The sequence below is a fragment of the Homalodisca vitripennis genome, chromosome 1, assembly GCF_021130785.1.
Source record: "Homalodisca vitripennis isolate AUS2020 chromosome 1, UT_GWSS_2.1, whole genome shotgun sequence".
Lineage (NCBI taxonomy): Eukaryota > Metazoa > Arthropoda > Insecta > Hemiptera > Cicadellidae > Homalodisca > Homalodisca vitripennis.
This window is the reverse complement of record NC_060207.1, coordinates 79708414-79726492: the sequence shown is the minus strand read 5'-3', so window position 1 is coordinate 79726492 and position 18079 is coordinate 79708414. Positions and strand designations below refer to the sequence as shown.

The 18079-nt window shown below is 33.3% G+C and overlaps 1 protein-coding gene across 1 annotated transcript in view; it reads left to right on the top strand.

Moving 5' to 3' along the window:
* The window catches only part of LOC124365365 (N6-adenosine-methyltransferase catalytic subunit), a 39945-nt gene extending 25815 nt beyond the window's left edge, over positions 1–14130 (top strand). The window contains 5 exon segments of the mRNA XM_046821342.1: positions 782–951; positions 2392–2536; positions 6184–6331; positions 8146–8324; positions 10296–14130. Of these exon segments, the coding sequence (XP_046677298.1) occupies positions 782–951; positions 2392–2536; positions 6184–6331; positions 8146–8324; positions 10296–10407 (754 nt within the window). The 3' untranslated portion in view covers positions 10408–14130.
* Positions 14131–18079: the final 3949 nt, after the last annotated feature.

The following is an 18079-nucleotide window of genomic DNA, read 5'->3' as shown; positions in this document are numbered from 1 at the left end:
AATTGTATCAGACTCAAAACACCTGCGTTTCATTTTTTGTCTAAAGTGTTAAAAAATACCACTCGATTTGTGTTAGTCTATGTTATGAAAGTAATCATAGTAATACCGTAATAGTAGCCTTTAAGAGTTAAGGAATCATTTACACCATAATAAATCAAACCAAATTATGAACACCTTTGTGATGAAACTACCACTGTAATAATGGGTAGGCCTAAGACCTAATGTGGATGAAATTCTTGTTTCCAATAACATTTTTTTTAAATATACCCAACTTTAAATTTTAAAAATCCAACAATCACCTTATATAATAAAAATTATTTCCAGCCCAGAAATATTATTTTTTGCTAAATTAATTATTACAATATTTTGGATAGAATGGATTTCAACTGAAAAATATTCTTGAATTAACATTACTATAAGTTAGATCTGTCAGAACCTACTAACACATCTTAGAAAGCATCTTATGAAGGTGGGTCTTAGTCAGACTGATGAATGCAGACTCTGTGGAGAAGCAGAAGAATCAGTGGAACATATATGGCTGAACTGACCTAAAAATCTAAAAGTAGGGAAAACTTCCGAGGGATCCTAAAATTCAAGCCCCAAGGACATCAGAGAACAGGAGCTTTCAAATTTGATTGGTTTCTGTAAAAGTCTCAGATTCTGAGAGCACACACATAAGTAAGGGAGGCGCAAAGGTCTTATTAGTACCATGTATGGAGACAACTGTCTCTTTCCCTCAAGAATACAAAAAATGATATTACAGAACATTTTTTTGTTTCAGGTATGTTCACTATAAAGTAGATGGCCCTACTGTTCCTTTGCCAAAAGACTCTGGAAGTGGGGACAGTGAAGAAAAAAAGATAATGAAGAAGATAAGTCAGGAAACAACAATTCTCTACCCTCCTCAGTGGGTCCAGTGTGATTTGCGGTATTTGGATATGACAGTATTGGGTGAGTTTTAACTAAGACCAGACTATCGAACATTTATTGGTTTTTTAAAATAACAAAAAATTGTTTGAATGAATTGGCACTTGTGTTGTTCTAAGAGAAGGCTTACTTGGATAATCGAATCTCGTGACGCAGCCATGGGACTGCCAGAGAATGAAAAAATACTTACAGAGTACTTAAGCAAATTTGACCTGTATACAATTAGCTAGCATTTAAAGATTTCAAAAATTCAGTTTCTGCCAAAGTTGAATTCGTTTTCTGTTTGTTGGAAGAAGAAATAATATAAACAAATTTTTAATATATGTAGCTCTACTGGTACTGGTGACTCGTACAAACAGACACCACTATAACAATATGCCGACCACAATAACCACCACTATAACACATCTTCAGACCAAACAATGATAAAAGAATAGCACTGATTATTTATTTATTTTTGGCACAACATGCATTCTAGTTTGCTTCTCAGAGGTTATAAATCAATACAATTAAGCACTCTTACACATTCAAGGCCCGTTGGTGAATTGTAATGTACACAATAAACTAAAATAAGACAATACGGGTATACCTGTATGCCATGTTTAGCATCATTCTACAGACATATCCATATGAAATCAATCAGCAAAATGCCTCCTTTCATAGGCTTTTTATTACTGAATTCATTATACCAATTCATATTTATTGGTAAGAGAACAGTAGTGAATTCATTTTGTTTATATTGTTTTTTTATGACCACAATGTTTTCCATTGTCTGACTGCCATCATGAAGTTGTTATCTGCCAAGCCCTGAGCTGAAGGGTTGTCAGGATTGGGAGTGTGTAAAGCGAGTAAGGAAAATGGTGCTCTCCCCTGTTTTCCTACTCCACCCCTCTTTAGTTCTGAAATAAACATATATCCATACTGTAGTAGGGTGAAAATGGCACAGAGGATACACATTATGGCACAGAGGCCTTCAATAATGTGTATTTTTGTGCACTGCCATTCCTCTCTGGCAACAGTTACAATAGACTTCTGAACTGTAGAATATTATTTAAAATATAATGTTTATAAAATACATATAAAACAGTAAAACTTAGTAAAAGTGAGCAAATTGTACAAGATACATGTTAATACTTAAGGTTTTAGTCTATATTTCTAGAAAAGAAGGTAACAAACAACTATGGGAGAAGAGGGTGCTGAAAGACACTCTTCTGAAACCCTCTGTTTAGTCTTGTACATTATTAATGTTTGTTTCCCCAAAAATTTACAGTTATATATTGATTACTAGAATTATTGATAAGTGTGAAATTCTGTATCCATGATCAAATAACGTAAAGCAATCCAGTAAATATCCATCTAATAAAATATTTTAGTACAATTCTTCTGACCTATGGTTAAAATAATGGTAGAATATGACATGATACGGTTAACCGTGGGTTCCAACCAACATTGGTGTTTTGATAGGAAAGTTTGCTGTTATTATGGCCGACCCACCGTGGGATATACACATGGAACTTCCATATGGAACCATGTCAGATGATGAGATGAGACAGCTGGGCATTCCAACCTTGCAAGACGATGGTCTCATCTTCCTCTGGGTTACAGGCAGGTATAGTATTTTCCACTAAAGTAGTAGTCATTAGATATTCAAAGAGTGGTGATTATCATTAGTTATGTTATAAAAATGGAGGTAAACAAACAGTTCATACAAAAAAATAACTGACAAAAAAATTTATAATAAAGAAACAAGAGAATATTTTGTGAAAGTTTATTTGATACTAGTTTTAAATATTAAAAGACAATAACATTTTTTCAGTGTATATTTATCATTAGTTATATTATAAAGATGGAATAACCCTTTTGATCCCAGCGTCCGATTTTACGGACGTTTTGTAAGATCGTGTTCGATCCCAACGTCCAAATTTTCGGACGTTTTAAAAAATCACGTTCGATCCCAACGTCCGATTTTCCGGACGTTCACAAAAAATGTTTTTTTTAATACAATATAATCGGTTGAATACTTTTTATGTTATATTAAACCATTTGTAATGAACACCTTTACAAAGTTTTATAATATGTAAAGGAACTTTTAGTTCAATTTGGCAACGATGTTTTCGTTCAAACTAGAAGGCTGTGGCTGCTCGGTGCCATGTGCTGTCTGCTCTCATCGTCGTCAGTCGTGAGTGTATCGTCTGTTTGTTATGAGCTGTAGTTAACCTTATTGTTTGGAAGTTTATTGGTTACGTTATTTACAATGAGTTTATGATTCTTTGTAGTTATTTTACAATGAAACGGGCAAATTCACCTCTTAGTGACAATACGATTGATTAGTCGAGTGATAAATGAAGAAGAAAACTTTTCTAGTGATGAGAGTTTCTTGAATAATTTTGGCAGTGAAGTTGACAGTAGTTTCTCTGAAGTGGATTGACACGGATAATGATCCCACATATGATCCAGATCAACCAGGACCATCATCAAACATTCTTCCAATTGTAAGTAGGCCTAGGATTTTATCGGAAAGTGAATCTGAGAGTAGTATTGATGGGAAAATGTAAGGAGTAGGCTTACTACTATACATCAGCAACCTAGACAACCTTCTAGGCCTAGGCCTAGACATACTAATGGTAATTCAACTGATGATTCCAGTGGAGAAAATAATGAAGGATGGATTGATGTTACTGCAAAAAATGATCCAGGTTATAGTCATTCATTTTTCATTTTTAGAATTGCCCGGCTTGAAAACATTGTCCTCCCATGAATACACCATCAATTGCTTACTTTAGGCTGTTTTTCACAGTTTACATTGATGGAAATGTTTGTAAAATATACAAATATGTACGCTGAAGAAGTTGTCAGAAAGTACAATTCTAATTTGGGACCGAATAATAGTTTGAGAACATGGGTCAAAGTTACAACTGCAGAAATTCAGGCTTTTATTTGTATCCTAATAAATATGGGTCTAAATCACAAACCTACCTATGCAAGTTACTGGTGGAAATCTAACAGTCAGAATTGTAGTTGGTTCGGGAGAATGATGAGTAGGAATAGGTTTCAAGAAATTTTGGCATATTTCCATATGGTTGATACACGGAACCTTCCTAAACCTAAGGAGCCAAATTATGACCCTTGTGCCCGTGTGCAAACCCCTAATAGATCATATGAATAGGATATCTAAGCACCATTATAGTCCCAATATGTGCCTTTCTATTGATGAAAAGTATTATACCGACTAAATGCCAAAACCCCTTGATGCAGTATCTCCCTAAAAAGCACCATAGATTTGGAATCAAGTTGTGGGTACTGTGTGATGCAGTAACCCACTACTGTGTGCATTTTTTTGTCTATAAAGGAGCAAAAAATACCGATAGACAACATGTAAGGGAAACAGGCCTGGCCTACAATGTAGTTATGAAAACTTCTTGATGTAGCTGGATGTTTATACAAAGGTTTTCATATATTTGTTGATAATTTTTTTACTTCTGTTAGATTGGCCAAAGCTTTGTACACTAAGTGTACCCATTTGACTGGAACAATTAGAATGAACAGGAAGGGTGTGCCTCAAGAAATAAAAACAAATTACACAATTGGGGAAAGAAAAATACAAAAGGAAAAATTCAATGCTGTTGCTTGGTTTTAGACAAAGGAAAACACAAAAAAAACCTGTAATGTTGTTATCAACTGTGTATAAAGCTGGAGAACAACAAAAATAAAAAAAAACGAGGAAATAAAATATACATTACTACTAAACCTAAAATAATAAGAGAGTACAATAACTTTATGGGCGGTGTGGATGGCCATGACCAAATGTTACACCAATACATGGGTGATCGCAGGTCGGCCAAATTTTGGAAAAAATTAACTTTCAATTTGTTATCCAGGATGATTTTGAATTCATATATTTTGTATAAACAAAATACCACCAATCCTATGACTAGACTAAAATTTTTAGTGACTCTAGTATGACAGTTTATCTGCTGAATGGTTTGATTTCAAAGAACAGAGACACCCGATTCCAGACACCGATGTCAGTGATGATGAAAATCAAGGTGGAGGCGATGCTGGAAATACTACCACCCCGTTTTTTTGAAAAACTTCCTAATAAAAAGGAAAGAAATTGCTGTGTTTGCAGTGCAGCCAGCACCAGACTGGGTGGCAAGAGGAAGAAATCGAGCTACATTTGTAAAAAATGTAAAAAAGGACTACACAAAGTGTTTTCCTCCCACTGCACAAGTGTTAGTGAACACACCAGAAAAAACATTTTTTTGTAACAATAAGATCATCATAAAAGCAATTGATGAAAGCTAAAATATAACTATTCATGTTCTTTTTGTTATAATTTGTAACTTAGCAAGTGACAATACTTAATTTTATCTGTACATACATTTTTCATGTGTTTTTCGTAATGTTGTGCCTGTGGAACTAAATGTGCATTATTTAGTTTGTAAACCTGTATCTCAGTTATTTGTGAATATAACTAAGTCAAAATTTAGAATACAACTCATGTGTATATGTACAAGGACATAATGCTTTCATTTTTGAGCAGAAATTTCATTTTATGCCTTCTATATCAAATGGAAACAGAAAATTTTGAAAAAAACATTTTTTGGTAAGTATCATTTTTTTTCAAAAAATTGTGTGTGCATTTTTATTATAATTCTAGGTGGGCTTATGTTGTAGTAGAGTCTTAGAGAAGTATATTAAAAAAAGAATCAATAAAATCCATTGATTAATAAAAAGTTTGTGTATGTAACTTTTGCCGAAGCACTACATTTTCAATAAATCTTGGCCGGGACTGGGGCAGATACCCTAGCGCCAGACGCCGGGACGTGGGCAGAGACGCCCATGCGAAAACTCCCGGGATCAAAAGGGTTAAATCACCAGTTCATAAAAACAATTATTTGCCAAAAAATATTCAAAAACAAACTTACCAAGACCTGCCATGATGAAATGTGTTGTTGTTTGTTAAAAGCAAATTATATCTAAATTACATGTAAAAAACAAAAATTATGTTTGAAGCACCGATAGGTTCTCCTTGAAGTGTACTTATCATTGTCATTAGTGCTTGAAAAAGTAGAAATGATTAGTTTCTTTATGGTGAACTATTATTATAAATTAATATAGACCTCTATATGGACTTCTAATATATGAAACAGTGTTTTCATAAGCTCTCAACTCTCAACTAACAACTTATTTTGTTATACTCCTCTTTGATGTATAATTTTATGATAACACTGATATGGGTGATTGTCGTGTTAGAGCCATGGAACTGGGCAGGGAGTGCCTGAAGCTGTGGGGCTACGAGAGAGTAGATGAGATCATCTGGGTCAAGACCAACCAGTTGCAGAGGATCATCCGGACAGGAAGAACAGGCCACTGGCTCAACCACGGCAAGGAACACTGTTTGGTTAGTATGGGTACAGTTGACAGTTGTGTTTATGTGCAAGGGAGAGCCTGAAGCTCTGGGGCTACGAGAGAGTATATGAGATCATCTGGGTCAAGACCAACCAGTTGCAGAGGATCATCTGGACATGGATATCAGGCCACTGGCTCAACCAAAGCAAGAAACATTGTCTAGTTAGTATGAGTACAGTTGACAGTTGTGTTTATGTGCAAGGGAGAGCCTGAAGCTCTGGGGCTACGAGAGAGTAGATGAGATCATCTGGGTCAAGACCAACCAGTTGCAGAGAATCATCTGGACATGGATATCAGGCCACTGGCTCAACCAAAGCAAGAAACATTGTCTAGTTAGTATGAGTACAGTTGTGTTTGTGGGAAAGAGAAAGCCTGAAGCTTTGAGGCTACAAGAGAGTAGATGATATCGTCTGGGTCAAGGAACATTCTGGTTAGTATGAGCACAGTTGATTTTATGAGCAAAGAGTGTGTAAATGTGTGAAACTTTGGGGTATGATGGGATGGATAGAAATAACAGGTCATTACTTCAACTGCAGAATGGTGGATTGTCTGTTTAGAATGGACACAGTTGTGTTTGTGGGTAGGGAGTGCCTGAACCTGGTGGGTATGAGAGAGTAAATGCAATCATCTGAACAAGGAGGATAAAATGGCTCTACCAAGGCAAGGAGCACTGTCTGGTTATTTTTTCTGCCAGAGTCATGTTTTTGGGTTAGATATTACTCTTAAACTGTACTTAAGTTCGATGGTGGTGGTTGCTTTTGAAATTAAGAGGAGTCGATATTTCACTGCTCCAGTAGAGTGTGTCCAATTTTACTTTATAATAAAAGAAATGGCTAACTTTTGTTATTATAAAGTGGAGTAGCTACAAGAAGCTGTTTGTACACAACAAAGATAATCAAATATAATAATTACCAAACATTGAAATCATTCTATCTCTATACAAGATGTGGCCATAACATAACCGGATTAGTATTGGCGAAGCCACAGTATGAACGCAAAAAGCTGAGTATCGTCATGTGACTCCCCCTTCTACTACTACAGTTTCATGTAGCTCTCTGGCTTATTAGAGCCAGTTATATACATTTAACCTTTGGTTTCTGCATCAGAAAAAAGTTGAGAACATATCTAGAGAGATTTATTTTTTATTTATATTTATTTATCTAGAGCCTGTGAGCATCAAATTTATTTTTAAAATTGGAAAATCTGCAAGTAAAACACTTGTAAAGTTACAAGTGTACAGTGATACGCCAAATATATATTTACCCGTTTATATATAAATAATAACGCCAATGGATACATTAGAAATTCCCTTCTTCTCCATGGCAAAAACAGCATGAATAACAAAATTCAAATTTAAGGCCTTGATGATTGTGCTTTTTGACATCAAAGCGATAATGCTCTTTCAGTGGGTACCGGAGGGGCAGACAGTGAATCAGAATGACTAAATTAGTGTTTTGAACAGCTTACGTGAGCATGTACAGAGAAATGGAATTATTTGTGAAAAAAAAAACTAGTAATGGACCCCCAACCAGGACAATTCTCCAGCTCACAAAGCTTTGTCAGTGAAGACATTTTTGGCCAGACATCCCTGTCTTAGATCATCCAACTTACTCACCTGACTTGACTCCCTGTTACTTTATTTTGTTCCCTAAAGTCAAGTTAGCTTTGAAAGGAACAAGATTTGAGACTGTTGAAAAGCAGTTAAAGGAAAAGCGATGGAAGTCATAAACAGAGTTACTAAAAATGATTTGCAGGGTTGTTTTGCACAGAGAATAATAAATAGTATCGGATTTGTTGATACTACAGGTAGGCATGAAGGGAAGTCCAGCCAACCTTAACCGAGGACTGGATTGTGATGTGATTGTAGCGGAGGTGAGAGCGACCAGTCACAAGCCAGACGAGATCTACGGTATAATCGAGCGGCTCTCCCCTGGTACTCGCAAGATAGAGCTGTTTGGCCGTCCTCACAACGTTCAGCCCAATTGGTGTGTATTAACCCTTTTTTGTTTGGTGCTTTCACTTTATGTAGCAGTGCAATTAGTGTAGATATCATGAGTTATATTTTTAGTTGTATTTTTATGTTCGGTTATATTATCTCTTATTTGCAAATAACGGAAGTTCATCGTTCGGCCTAAGCCCTCCACAAGCTTTTGCATAAAATTCATTCTAAAATCTCCCAATTTGATTGTATTGATTGTCTTGTCTTAAAATATTATGTAGGCAATGGGAACAGTAGTGTAAATAAAATGGAAACATGTATTCTTATACTATTTGCCAGACTGGCACTGTCATTGAACGAGATCTGTATGTCTGCCTTTTCAACAAGACTCATATTCTTATTATAGTAAATGACACATTAGGGCTTCGTAATGATTCCTTAGTTTTAGGGTGTGTTTTGCCAGTGTCTATCATTCAAGGATAATGGACACTGGAGAACATCAACAAATTTCTCTTCCATTTCCCATTTTCCTAATTTTGGAAATTTCCCATTTTTTTGCTGTCAGACATGGTGTGTTTTTTGAGATTTATGTTCTCCTGTTGCCATTTTCGGAAAGTTTGTTATAATTTTGTTGTTGGCTTATACTGTTCCCATGGCGCCAGTTTCGTTATCATGAAGATATTGAAATAACAAAGCATTCGTGTACCAGTTATCTACATATAGTATATGTCTTAAACGTAAGTAAATTTCCATGCATTGCAACAACAACCAAAGTTTTTAATTGGTGTTTCCTTTTCTGTAAAACCTATAAAGTCTAAGATTCACCCAGTTTGCCAGTTACATAAAACAAAACATTTGAATCCAAATTGGTGTTGTTTCTGTGGTAAATACTGTTTGAAAGACAGCCTACCCTTCCATTGCACTACAATCTCATCTATGCAAAGCTTTTGGTGATGAGTAAAGGAGTCTTTTTTTTTTCTTAATGCACAAGTGATGAAATTTAGCTTGTGCAACCTATCACTTTTAATTTGTGCATCATTGTTAGCTAAATGTAAAAGTCTCAGTAGCATCAAAAATCTGTCCTGACAAAATACTTGTCTAATAAAAGGAGTTGCTATCGATGAGTCGGTAGTTCAGTAGTAATTTATTTGATTTTTTGTTAAATTTCCGGTGAGTAAAACAACAGCCAAAAATGGATACATATCAGCTTCAGAGGTATTGACCATTTATTGCATTTAGAATGTGGATGAGTATTAGTTATGGATCTTACGTGTTGAAAGTAACGGTTAGTTTGTTAACAAAGTGTCCCACCAGATGGTTTTCTAAGAGAGCCTTGAAACAGTCACTTTCAGTGCAGTTATTTTCCAACTTTAAATTTTAGAGATTTATACCTGATTTGCTGTTGTCCAATACTAATTTTGTATTTAGAAAATTTCTTTCCTATTGCCATTCAAACAAATTTTGAATCCAATACAGCAAATTACTTCCATCAAGGTCAATTGGCCTATTATTTGCAGTAGAAGGGAGCTGAATACTCCTACAGTTGGCTATAGGTAGCAGATCAGGCCCATAATGTGGAAAAATGAAGGCCAAGGAACAATAGTAGAAATGGTCACAATGATAGGCTCATCATAGGTTAGAACAAGGAGGGTTATGTACTGGTAAGGCGATACTGGTAGTTGGTATAGAAATAGAATGCTCAGATATGGGAGATGTATGCAGAGGATGGAGGCCTAACTCTAGGCATGAGATCTGTGTACGAGGGTCCTGGTATTGTGTCTATGTGTGGGATCTGGATGAGTCTCAGTCGTTATCCATCAAGCTATTTTCATCATCGTCAAAGTCACTTTCCTTGTTCATAAATGTCATAGGCTCTCTCATAATTTATTTTACATTCAGTTTTTTTAATTCTTCTCTTAAACGAATTGTTGTCAAACAAAATTTCTGTTCATGTAATTGAAGTTGCTAAATAAATAAATGTTATTTGTATATCATATTCATTAAAGACTTGTTACAGGATCACGTTGGGAAATCAGGTGGATGGCGTTCGTCTCGTAGACCCGGAACTGATTGAAGCATTCCGGAAACGGTATCCGGATGGGAACTGTATGACACCACCAAAGACTTAAAAATTTAGCTTGTAGTTGTGATTACCTCATTTTGATTTTGGCTGTGATTAAGTGTGGTAGACAACAAGAACATCAAGGTGAAGAGGAGATTGAATATGTATGACGTGAGGGAAAAATTAATGACAAAGAATGAAAATAGAGAGTTGAATGAATAGCTTGTCAGTGGAAGAATCTCTTGGTATGAATATAATGAGAGGATCTGGGCCAATTAAAATTGACAATCCAGCAATTTAAAGTTTTAGAAAAAACTGCAAGATAGAAACATCTTGTATGTTTAGAAAACTAAATTATCCCAACTTGTTCAAGGATTCCAAATATCCTAAAATCAAATCCAGTCAGTTTTAATTTGCATCTGCTGGTAATGTTTGATAATATTTGTAGATTTAATGTAGCCATTACAATTTTTTAAGTTTTAGTCCAATTCAAATTTTGGTTATGGTTCCTATTTTTTAATTCTGATTACAATTGAAAACTTTTCATGCAGGTCTTGTGTTGTGCAAAAATCATTGTAAAAAATAGGATAATAGATACAGGAGTGAAAGAACAGGACAACTAAACAAACTTGATAGTGTGTTGGTTCTTTAATAAAGAACGTGACTGAATGTTATGGGTAATGAACACACATAGCAATAGAATATTATACCGCATAACATTGCGTGTTTATTGTGGAAACAGTTTTTAAGTAAATCAATACAAATATTGATATACAATGTTTGATTCTATAACACATATGTTTTGGTTGTATTTTCATCACTTGGAGGTCAGCTGCCACAGACATCATTTGAGTCACATCTTGCTGAGGTCGTTAAATGGTTTTGTATTAACATCTTCAAATTTAAATACGAATCTACTGTCATAAGAGTGGGTGAATGTGGTCATAGCAGCTAATATCATAGTGAGAAAGAATCAGCTGCTGTGTTTGAACAGAACCAGTACACTTAAAAATGTTTATACCATTAATCCACATGTTGTGCCATCCTCTAATCCATGGTCACTAAAATGGCAAAAGGTAAGGAGTGAAATGAATTCCATGTAATTTCCCACTGTAGTGTGTATTGAAGAAAAGACCTTCCAAACATTGTCCGGCTTCTTTCCTGTACTCAAGAGTTTTTTAAAAAGTTATGGGTTTAACATAAAAAAACTCTTTTGCAAAATTGTATACAGTTTATTAGTGATGAATGGACCTTCTGCATTTTCATTAGGTCATATCACAGGTGTGTATTATCACAGGTTGTGTATGACAAAAGATTTGATGAGCTCCTTAAAAACATTATAAGTGTATTGTAATATACTACAAAATCTAAAATCAAATAAAAATCAGCATTGCATTCAAACAAATGTTGATGTCCCTATTAGTATTAAAAAATGTTCAATACACGACTTACTTTGAATAGATATTTAAATGGGGATTTAATTACTCTTTAATGTTTTTAATGATAAGACAAGTTAGTTTGAAGACAGAGAGCCCATAGAAATGGTCAGGTTTTACAGTTTTAACAATTTTTTTACTTTTTAAATCTTTAGGTTTTTCTCACTTTCTGCATTCTGAGTACAATTGTTTAAGAGACCCACCTTGGTATTTACATGTTTTAAAACATTAGAGTTAACCTGCTATTTGTTTTTTGTTTCCAGATCAATTGTTAAGTTCTGTTCGAAATTCTTAAAAATAATTGAACTTTTATGAGGCCAATATCAAAAAAGGGTTTTGATTCATCCTTCTCTGACGTGCTGAGGCTATTGTAATATGCTCTTTACTAAACCATTGTAAATGACTATCAGACTATTTTGACTTTTTTTAAATAATGTTAGCTGTTTAAACCTTTTTGTATTCCCTGATATTTGATAGTGTAAAACATGACAAGAGTCTACTTCATTTATTGTTTTGCACTTACAACCATCCAAGTGCTTTGCATTTACATGAAACAGATCAGTATTAACTTGCAACATGTACTAATACTTTTATGGCCGTTGCACTGGGAATACGTATGCCCCAAACAATAAGCCCAATATTTTAACGTAAGACCTTAACATGTGTTATGCGTATGTTAGAAACATAACGTAATCAGAAATAGTAATATTTTTTGGTTACACATTTGTGAAAAATGTGATAAATTTTCAAATAAAAAATTGTAAGTGTAAAACTAAGTTTTGCGGATTTAGCTCAAAGAAAAAATGGTGGCATCAGAAAGGTTAACTAAGTCAGTGACAGAGCAGTCAGTTCCTATTCATTTTAATAGTATATATCCTCTTACTGCATTAAAAAAATAGATGCTTTGAATTGTTCCAAATATTGTACAACAGACAGAGCTGAAAGAAGATGTGTATTAACCACAGTATGATCTTGTGGCCTTATAGATTTTATGTAGACACACTTAGTTTTAGTGATTAAATAAGCCAAGAATTGTAATATACTACAAAATCTAAAATCAAATAAAAATCAGCATTGATTCAAACAAATGTACATGTCCCTATTAGTATTGGTGTCTTGTATATTAACTCATGGCATTGCATGTATTTGGTTTAATCTTACGACTAGTAATGCCGTGCCTTACAGGGCAGTGTGCCCCGTTCCACTAGCACTAATCCACACTGTGTGGTAGCCTTGGTACAAAACAGTATTCTCTTGTCTCAACTGACCAATGTGTTACTCTGAATACAAATATGGTATACTTGATTTGTTAAAAAAACTACTGTACTTTAAATGGTTTTTCACTAGATTGGTGTTGCATTTTCCCTGAATTTTTGGGTTTCATTGTTTCTGTTAAATTGTAGAAATTTTGGAATTTTCCTGTGCATCCCAGATAGCATCCAACCCTTTCATTTAAATAACAACGTCTAAAGTTATCTATAGTTATGTAAATGTTTTATTAAAAATACGTGTACAAATCTTTTTACTTTATATGCTATATGTATCCTTGTAATATTCATGTTCCTGTATAGAACAAAAATCTATAAAAATAAAGCATATTTATTTTATTTTGTATGTTAATTTCAAGATTGTTCATTGTGAAACAAGAATTATAACTTGCACTACGCATGTGGAAATACCACCCAAGTTATTGAATAAAAAGAAAATTATGTGATATACTACTTCATCAGTATGTTTCATCAGTTAGTAAAAATAAAAAGTACAATGTGAGGGCACCACTGTCTGCTACCTGTCTGCTGTACGTTAGTTCTAAATGAAAATTTGTTTATCATGTTAAATATAGCCTTGACATTTTAATGTTCTTATATTAATTTAATAAGATCTAAGAATTGTATGTTAAAATAAAGAGTATTTTTTGCTTTTATAAATTGTTTTTGGAATTTTTCATCAGAAAAACAAGAATTTTAACTCATTTTTTGGGGTGCTAGCAAATGGTTATTGAGCAAAAAAGAAAATTACCTAATAGTCTAGCTATATATAAGTTTGTTTTAGTTAATAAATAAATAAAAACACAAAAGTACTTATTTTTGTGTAACTGTGGTTTTAAGAGCATCGGTTTCTGCTAGCACAACCCTTGTCTTTTTGTAAATTTATATGTGTCAGTAAGCCAATTTCTTTTGCTTGTAGAGTTTACTTTTATAACAGGAATACATTTTTGTGCTCAACTGCACAGCTGTACTGAATGTATTCTAGGATTAATTTATTATGTGTTAAATGTACATTATTTGTAGGATTTGTAATAAATTAAATTTTTATTTATTAAAAAAAATAAATAGTTTTAAATTGTATGCATATTATGAGTTTCCTTTTTGACAGTTACATCCTTCAGTTGTCTTTTATCATAATAACTCATTGTCATGCTTTTCACTAAAACACGCTGAAGATTTACCTTTCAATCCCATTTCTATCTTATATTGAATGAATTTTGTATCAAAATATTAAAGAAACATTGAATTTAAATATCAATACTGTTGTCTGTTTTGACAGTAGATAATGTGGACATGTTGTTTTGCTTATATTGAAATCTCCATGTGTCAAAAAGATTTTATCTAACATGGTAATATACAGTACTGTTATATTTTATAGCACTGTACACAATAATAAACTGTTACAACAGAGTATTGAACAACATGATGAATCTAACAAAACATTTATTGCACAGATGGACTGAATGCCCTTTTAGCTTTTGACCCCAAAATCAGTAGGGTTCTTCTTTGAATGAAGAAGACCTATGTATCAAGTTTAAAGTTTCTAAGACAACACAATTTTAAGAAAGCCTTGTCGGTTCATTTATACATTTGCATGGATATAAACTTAGGGTATTGTACTTTGCTCTTTTGTATTGCAAAGCTATTTTGGTCATGTTGAAAGGTCGTCATCATTGCTCTCATCCCACGATCACTTTACTTTTCAGTTGAGTCACTCTTCTTATGCATAGTGACGGACAATAATTACGAGATGTTCTAATTTTTTAAACGTATCTTTTCGAAACATGTGATGTTTGAATCAATCCATTTGGATACATTCATCTGTTTTCTTAAACATTCGAGAGCTGAATTACGAGGGCTATTTAGAAAGTAGATTACGTTTAGCTGTGTAGGCGCTAGGGGTGGAACTATCACGGCCATTTTGATGTCGGGGCGTTTCTCCATTCAGTGGCTATCCAGCTGTACTAGTGAAAGGTTACTATCGCTACTTGTTGTTTTACAACAGCAGTTTAAAATGTGTGACACAATTTAAAATCACACGAGTTGTGAAGTGCGGTGCGGTTATACGGTTTTTGTGGTTTAAGCTCAATAAACCAATTTGAGAGATTTATCACCAATTCAGTGAAGTTTATGGGAACGATGTGATTACTTAAGGTGGAGTGTGTCAGTTGTACATTATGTTTAAAAATGGCTATAGTAATGTGCATGATGATGAACGAAGTGGACGGCCAAGCATTGTGACTGATGAAATTGTCTCTAAAATTGAAGAGATTAAAAAAGAAACCCACTGATTCACGATAACAGAACTCTCATTTAGTTTTCCTCAAATTTCAAGAAGTTTGTTACACAAAATTATTATTCGGGACAATTGTTTGTCCAATAATTGTTAATATGAACTGGGGGAAAGTGTGACTAATGATCATTCAGAGCTAATGATGTGTAGGCTATACGCATCCTTTGTTTAAAGTTTGTTTTTGATGATGGAAGGAATTTGAAGGAACAGAATTTTTCTGAATACTTGCCATTATTCAGTAATACAAAAAATCAGCAACATTACGTTTTGAGATCTGTAATATGATCTCTTCTTCAAAAACACCTAACTAACCTAACATTAATAAAATTTTAATTAAATTGAAAGAATCATACCACAGCATTGTGACACACATAAGTCTGGAATCATAATAACCATGTTGTGTGTGAACTCCATGCACACTATCTCTAAAACATGTGCATTTAGTAAAAACTAAAAACTAATTACTAAATCTGAAATAATGCAGGTCACAATAGGTCTGCACCTGACCAATCACAGAGAATTGACTAGTGTTAATAGTAAATGGGAACATCACAACAGAAGGTGGCGGCAAAAAAGGGAATGGACTGGGCATTTCTTATTATTGGTTCATTCTAGATAAGCCTCTTAAAACCATACTGTGACTCCGCATTGGTTTATTACAAACCTCTAATAGTTTAGGTTTCCTATTTCATTCATTTTTCAGAAATTACGACCAAATCAGCCAAATTTGGACTAATGGTTGACTGTTTGGTTGGTATGATAATCTCTGATATTGTGGTGGGGGAGAAGGTGGCAGGGGATGGTGGGGAGGGAACGTACTGGCCTTTGAAGGGAGAAAGTGAGTGAATCACAAAAGCGCGCAAACAGCTAAAGAAGCAAGACTTTTTTTTATCAAGAATATTTGTATTGTCGTCCCACATTACAATGTATTGACAAAGTCGTTAGTGTCCAGTGTATACTTATGCTGAAAAGTACATGTCACTATTCTAATATGAAATTGGAAGACTGAATAAATGCTTGTAGCCAATTTAGCACACTTTTTATTTTACACTAATATACAGGTACGTTTGCTGGGTTTTAGTTAGCCTAACAGTCTTAGATAATAATGGCTCTCACACTAAATAAACCTAGGTTTTCTTTAATATACAATAAGCATTGCAAGATAAAAATGCAAGGTAGAGTTAGTATACCATATTCAACAAAAATTGGCGTACAAGATTCTCTGATATTTATACTAAAGATAGCTTCAACAAACATCACGTTATACAATTAATTACATACTGCATGATGGGTTTGTACGTCAAACGCTCACTAAGCAAATACACTATGCTTACACAAATGCTCACTGGTTATAAGAAGAAACTTATTTTGTGTATTTCTCCATCATACGCTTTCAAAGAGATAAAACAAACTAAAATTAAAATTTTCTTCTTAAAAATTAAAATCAACAGAGTTCCATGTTGTAAGAGTGTCTATGTATGAGTAAGATATTTTGTACAAGAAATTTAGTTTTTTTAATGCAAATTAACAATTTTAATTTTATTAAAACTATTTAATTGATATATCATACAATCACACCTAGCAGTGCATTAACTATAAGATATAGTTCTATCTCCTTTCCTTTTTTATGTTTGTACAATACAGAGGTATTTTTTTATCCAAGCTTAACTTTTTACAAGAGTTTGTAGCGTGAAAAAAATTCAGTTTGTTTATAAAAGCTGAATAGTTGATTGGTAAGAGTAATATTTAATTATATTCTAGTTTAATAGAAAAATTATATATAATTAATGTATTTACTTAAATGCACCAAAAAGTTTAAAATAAAAGCCTTTAAGGTGTTAAAAGAAATTTACAAGTGAGTTTTATTTCAATAAAAAGATTTGATTGATTTCCATGTTTGAATTCCATGTTATTTACAAATCTCATTACATATTAAATCTGTCACAAAATGTTTTGTATATTTAGTGATTAGCTTTATGCTGAGGCAATATTGAATAAAGTTTATATGTAGTCCTTCAAGTCTCAAGGGGATATGAATAAAAATCAATTTTTGTATAATTTGTATTTTCTGAAAATGATGGTATGAAGGCAGTGGTTTTTAAATCTTTGTAAAACCAATTTTGTGAAATGCTTTTAAATTGACCTTTTATCATAATGTAAAACTTTTTTTGGAATCAAATAAATGAGCATGCACAATTAACTTAAATTTTATTTCAGGCTTTAGGCTTTTTTTAAGTTTTATTTTTATTAAGACTAGCTTTATTGAAAAATTAATGGTGTTTTTTCTTCAATTTATGTATATTTAATAAAAAAATAAAAAAATGTAGACTGTTTTGAAATAAAACAGCAGATTTTTTCACACTACAGAATATGAATATTATGGAGATCCATTCAGCAACTGCTATTTAAAACTGAAATAACATGCCTAATGACTTGGGGTTTGTAAAGGTAAAATTTTAATTAGTTTCCAGCAAATCACCTGTAATCAGCATGGCTTAGTGAAGTAATTGCATTTCAGTTTAATTGATTGTTCTCCTAATTTTGATTTGAATTCTTCACTGATTAGAATTGTTCAGTTGTTTATAACTTCAAAATTAAAGAATTATTCAACTGTAAATAACAAAATTTACATCCTCTGACACATGATTCTTTCTACCAAGAAATGTTAAGTCTATTGAATAGTTATGTTTTTATGAGAATATGTGGTGTAGAAAACCAATAGTGTACCAGTCAGTAGAGTAA